At 39.1% G+C, this 6000-nt stretch overlaps 1 protein-coding gene across 3 annotated transcripts in view; it reads right to left on the bottom strand.

Annotated features, from left to right (window-relative positions):
• Positions 1 to 471: 471 nt before the first annotated feature.
• The window catches only part of LOC143292390 (uncharacterized), a 29668-nt gene continuing 24139 nt past the window's right edge, over positions 472 to 6000 (bottom strand). For all 3 annotated transcript variants that reach the window (XM_076602615.1, XM_076602617.1, XM_076602616.1), the window contains 2 exons: positions 5844 to 5908; positions 472 to 5383 (listed from right to left, as the gene is read on the bottom strand). In XM_076602615.1, the coding sequence (XP_076458730.1) occupies positions 5369 to 5383; positions 5844 to 5908 (80 nt within the window). In that variant the 3' untranslated portion in view covers positions 472 to 5368. The remainder of the gene's footprint in view (positions 5384 to 5843; positions 5909 to 6000) is intronic.

Below are 6000 nucleotides of genomic sequence, written 5' to 3'. Positions count from 1 at the left end.
AAAAAAAAAAAAAAAAAAAAATCACACAAGCTGATAAAGACTGGAGAGATAAGAGAGGGAGATGTATGATCTGAACCTCAGGAAATGTACAAAAATAATTGTGGGGTGGGTGGAGACAAGGGGTTGGGGAAAGTTAAATGCATTTCAGACTCTCCAGAGTGACCATGCCATGCGATGGTAGTCACACGGCCAGCAGATATTGGAGGCTGGAGAGTAAATGGGAGAGGTATAAGCTGTGTTCACTCGGCTTCTGGTCAGATCAAGAGACATCGCCCAAAAGCCCATTCGACTAGAACACTTTGCCTAATGTGGAAACTACTTCACTACCAGCACAGGGAAAAAAAACAAAAAGAAAACAGAAACCACACAATTAACAGGGAAGGTAAACAATATTTACAAATTGGAAACAATACACAACATAAAATATTCACATTGGTAAGACATTGAGATTGATAAATGAATTTGTAAGAGTTTTTTTGGGTTTTTTTCGTTTTTTTTTTAATTTTTATTATCTTATTTTATTTTAAACCTATGTTTCTGTATGAGATATCTACATCTTAATTCCAAGTGAAAAACACTTGACCCAATTCCGCTTTTGTTGTGATTCGTTGTGCACAAACCATCTGATATCTAAAGCAAGTCAACACGAAGAAACTGTTTTAACAGAAAACCTTTTTTTAGGTTTGTAACATGCACTTTATCAATCAATAATGAAGCACCCATTAACATTTTGGAGGAGAAAAAAAACAACAACAAAAAAAACCCATAAAATGCTTGCTCACTACATTATATTTCACCAAAGGTCAGCACTGATTCTACACTTCTCACAAATTCTTCCCTTCAAGTCAGTTTTAAAAATAATTTTCAATCAGTTAAAGACAAAGTATTATATACAGTAATGAAATCAATAAACAACTGAGAAAAAATATGTACCGTCCTTGGATCACATCACCTATTTAAAAAACAAAAACAAAAAAACCCTATCACTTTCACCACAGGCCTTTTTTTTCTTTTCTTTTCTTTCCTGATAAGCCCACATTAAAAGTAAGAGCCATTGAAGGCATCAATTAAGTTAAAACAGACAAATTCCTCTTTGTCATCATATTCATAACACACCAAAGAGGCAAGCGCCATTTTCACATTGTATTTACAAACCCAAGTGGCAGGTAGCGGAAAAGTTATTAACTGTCCCAGAAGTGGAGAGTTTTTAGCAGATGATCAACAACCATGACAACATGTGATACTGATAAGGATATGTAGACATTTTAACCAACACAGTAACACAATGCCCCAAACCAGCCAGCCTCTGTAATCTCTTGGAACCAACACCATACAATCAACATCACCAGCAAATAATTGGTATCAAGACACGGCTGACAGACATACAAGAAAAGCATAATCCTTTGGCAATAAGTACCATCAGTCCTAAGTATTGTCAGCATGGAATCAAAGTACATTCACAAAGATCATCACTACCTGAACATTGTCAAAAAGCATTATGTCATGTTGTGAGTAAACATCACTTGCTCCAGAAGTGAAACAGGGAAAGGAAAGAAGATATATGGGGAATGGAAGAAAGAGAGAGGCAGGCAGACAGATAAGACAGACAGAGCTGCCCTAGATTGTGGGATCATCATATGTTGCAATGCTTTGGCAGGTTGTGATCTTATTTCTCAATTTGGTCATACGAAACATCTCAAATGCAGTCAAATACACAACAAATATCATGGAAGGAGGACAATCTCTACTCTCCCCCATTCCCCTCGCCAATGCAGATTCACTGATTAGTGGTATGTTGTGAGGCAAGAAAACAACTCAAGCAATTAGAAACAAATAAGGAAATGGGTTTCTAGCAATCATGCAATATCACTGTGCTAACAGAACTCAGCAACTGCGATAACAGTGTCTACATTTGCGCCCAAACACACACACAGAGTCTGATGGCAAAGCCAGCTGCAAGGGTTTAGACATACAAGTCACTACTCTTATACATCTCTTTTCTTTGAAATGATTATAACTTTTCTTTTATCAACATCAGATATAATGCCTGACACAGCTGTACAAGGTTGAACAACCCTTTCGGCAAATCAAAGGGCTGTGTGTGGCAAATCTGCACATCTAGCTCTGTGTGCATGTATGTGTGCGAAAACTGTTCAGACATATGCTATCATTGCTGTAATGTGTGGCTCTGAAGCTTGAGTGATGTGAAGGGTCAAAGCACATGGCAGCCACAAGTTGCATCCTGCTCTTCATGGTAGCACTGTCCCTTCCCAAAAGTTCTCTTGTAATGCAGTGTGATCTCAATTTCACACATCCCTCCCTCTTTTTTTTTTGTTTTGGGTTTTTTGTTGTTTTTTTGTTTAATACACTGAAATGATCATCTTTAAAGCATCCTGTCAAAAAACCTCTGTTCACACTTTAAACATGATGAATATGTGAGGGATGATACTGGCAAACAATGATAAAACATAAAACATCAATCAACACAACCCCAGATGTACAGACAAGCAGTAAGTACAGCATTCTGGGACTTTCTTAACCACACTGCTTTGCAATGGAATTAACCACAACTAAGTTGGAGGGAGGAATCATCACTGTTGCAATGGAAATGTCAAGTGACCCTACATACATACAAGATTGCTGCCAGCCATGCGGCACATCACAGCCATTACCAGATCATATTATTATTTAAAACCAAAACACAAAAATTATAAAGCACAAATAGTTTAAACAACACAGATTTTCCATAAATGACTCAGACAGGCAAAAATTGATAAATATATATACCTCATATTTGTTGCAAAACAATTTGAGTTCATATAGTTACATTCATTGTTATTTGATAAATCTCACCAAAGGCGAACAAGGGATGAACAATAAACTGACAAATATATATATATATAAATATAGTACAGCAGTTCAAACTGGCTAGTAAAGTAGTAGTATTCTTTTCTCTCCACTTTGTCCAAAACAGTGACATAGTGAAAAAGGAGGTGTGTAGTTATGTCTGTACAAACAAAACTTTTTTTTTCTTTTTCTTATTTTTAAGTATCCCTCCCCTATGATTTTGTCCTTTTTTTTTCTTTTTAAACTATACACGTCCTTGTTGAACTAGAATATGATGGAAGCTGGTAAAGCACCTGAAACCTGATTCACTTGCATGATTAACAAGACTGACAGACAACAAAACATTGAGACATCAGTTATCACAGGTATGTCAATCCTGTCAACTGACAAGAGTCCATATGGTCAAACAGTAGAAGGGCTGGCCACAGAAACATGTCATAGAGTCTCCTCACTTTAAATGCAACTCACAATGGTTCATCTGGTCTTCACAAGCAATCAAAGCACTATCTTTTTTTTTTTTTAACACTTGCAAAATATGCACACTGTAATATTATTAGTCATATTGTTCATTCACAAAAACACATCATTCAACACAAAAACACGAAATTCAAACATGAAACGGCATAGTCCTAAAACAATGCACCAATTTCCCTCACCCCTTTACAAACATATGAAACAAAACCGCAATAATAATTATGGTGCCCCTGCTGACATGTTCAGGACTGCAAGTTGATATGTGAAAACTCCATGTATAGTTGTCAAATCGGATTCCCCAACTCCACGATCATTATCAGAAGTTAAAATAAATGGCTAAAAGTCCCACTTTATTTGCACACACATATTTAAAAAAGAAAAAGAAAAAAAAAGAGAAAAATACTGTACACTTTCATCTTTACTACCTGTAAATCAATCTCAACAATGTGTATCTCAATCACCTGGAGCAGATAGCAGATCAGCATGATGGTGCATTGTGTCTGTTGATTCACCAACTGCTTTTATAATCTTTATTACAATTCCCCTCCCTCCCTCCAGAAAGTCATATGTACATTTGTACCAGGAAGACAAAACAACTTTCATCACTGCACAGACTTCATCTAAGAACTTGTTCCTTAGAGAAACAGCCTGGGGGCTTGTCATGGAATGACCAGTACTTGTGGTGCCAACAATATTGACTGACATAGCACATTTGAATCATGATGGCAGAGCTATTACCGACTGACCTATCTCTTTCAGCTTGTAGCTGGTTCGAAAACCTCTTCCCTCCAAAGAAACTCTCCTCCAGAGAGCCAGCCCATGAACAAACTTCTTCCTACAACTTACCCTGACATGAACCCACTTTCTAAGGAGGGTCCACAACATACTTCTGTCTACTACACAACCATTGAAGTGCTGTGGGCCACCAGGCCCTGCCTTACACCATCCAATCCGCACCTGACAGCAGAACTACTGCCTTTGTGACCTGCAGCTATCCCGACTAAATACCGATTATGACATAGACTGGCATCAGCTGGTGCTGTGCATCCCATCTTCTCCAGTTTGGTGGGTTAGTTTAGGTGCCCAGCCAGCTGTCAACTGATGCTCTTCCCATGACTAGACCAGCCAAGCTCAGGGAGGCTGGTCCCTGCTCCTCGAACACCCCCCTCTCCCCTGCCCTGTACTCCACACCCCTGAAGAATGACAAGACAACAGGATTTTCTGAAAGACTTGGATACATCGCCCCATGCAGAAAAAAGCAAAATGAGTCAAAGCATTGTGCTCTCTGCAAGACAAGAGGTGAGCACCTTGGTATGCACAACGAGGAGGCAGCTCTTTGCTGATAGTTTTTGGAACACATTGAACTGATACATATTTTCTGTCATTGTCTTTGAATACACATATACTCAAGTTGCCTGTATTATTTCACTTTGCCCATTGTTTTGCTTCTGTCACAGAATAACTAACCCGCACAGACAAGAGATCACACTAACATGTAAAAGGTTGTGCACAAGGGGAACATGTGGGAAGAGTAAACATGATCAGGGCCAATGTGAGAAAAATAAATTGGACAAGGGAACAGGGTTCAATTCTTTGAGAAGTCTCTTCTTTTTTTTCTTCTTTCTAAGGAAGAAAACAAACAGGCTAGATATCATGTATGTTGATGCCTGTCTTAGTGGACAATGCAGAATTACAGAACACGATGTGACTACAGTGTCACCAGTCCTCTCCCTTGACCACCACCTGGACTGGAGTTGGGATGTGTGGGGAGGTGGTTGTGACTAGGTAATGGTACACAGCTTAGGTAAACATGGTTGTGATGGGAAAAGGAAGAGGACGGTAGTGACACTAGCGTTCAGGGGTAGACGCCAGGTGTGGCACCCATGTTATGGTTTGGAGGAGGACTGGTCGAAGACTGGGAAACTCTTAGCAGGGAAAGTAGGGGGGCTCCATCAGCAAGGTGTAATCCCATTACCAAACCACAACAGACAGGCAGGCACAGTGGCAGACGGAGCTTTTGTCTTGGGTCTCTGTGTTGCTGGTTTTCTTACTGCTCCTCATCCTGAATACCACAAACCAAAGCCTTCATGACCACAAGTATTCCTGCCAAAAATATTTCTAAATTGTAATACTTGAACAGTCACTGTAAAGGATTCTGATACCTAACACTGCTGAAAGTACATATCTATACAACAGAGTTAAGCTACTGAAGGATACTAAACACGCGTTTCTACTGTGCTATCCAAGAGTGACATATCAACACAGTAGACTTCAACAATTTATAATTAATAGAAATTATGTCAGTATTCCAATCATTGCCTTTGAATGTCAGTCTATCTCTCTTCACCTCTGGCAGTAATTTTTATTATTGCAGTGAAGATTCATCAATACAAATTAACACACTGACAAGGCTATGTCTTTTTCTGGTGATCTATAATCATCTGTGGGAATCCAAAATCTGAACCACTGGAAACACACACACACACGCACACATCAGGCTCTGGTGGAGAACAACTGCTCACCTGAGTGGAGAGGTTCTTCAGCAGCCAGGAGGAAGACTGGCGGCTGTCCCAACCGGATCCGCTGACTGCAGCACAAAGTTATAAGTTCAATACACATTTTTTTTTAAACCAAATGTCTTGCACATACAGCTAGAAAACACATTTTAATACTCTTCAA

This window comes from Babylonia areolata, chromosome 18 (genome assembly GCF_041734735.1).
Source record: "Babylonia areolata isolate BAREFJ2019XMU chromosome 18, ASM4173473v1, whole genome shotgun sequence".
In the NCBI taxonomy this organism is placed as follows: domain Eukaryota; kingdom Metazoa; phylum Mollusca; class Gastropoda; order Neogastropoda; family Buccinidae; genus Babylonia; species Babylonia areolata.
The sequence above is the reverse complement of the archived record's forward strand: the minus strand, read 5'-3'. Positions and strand labels throughout refer to the sequence as shown.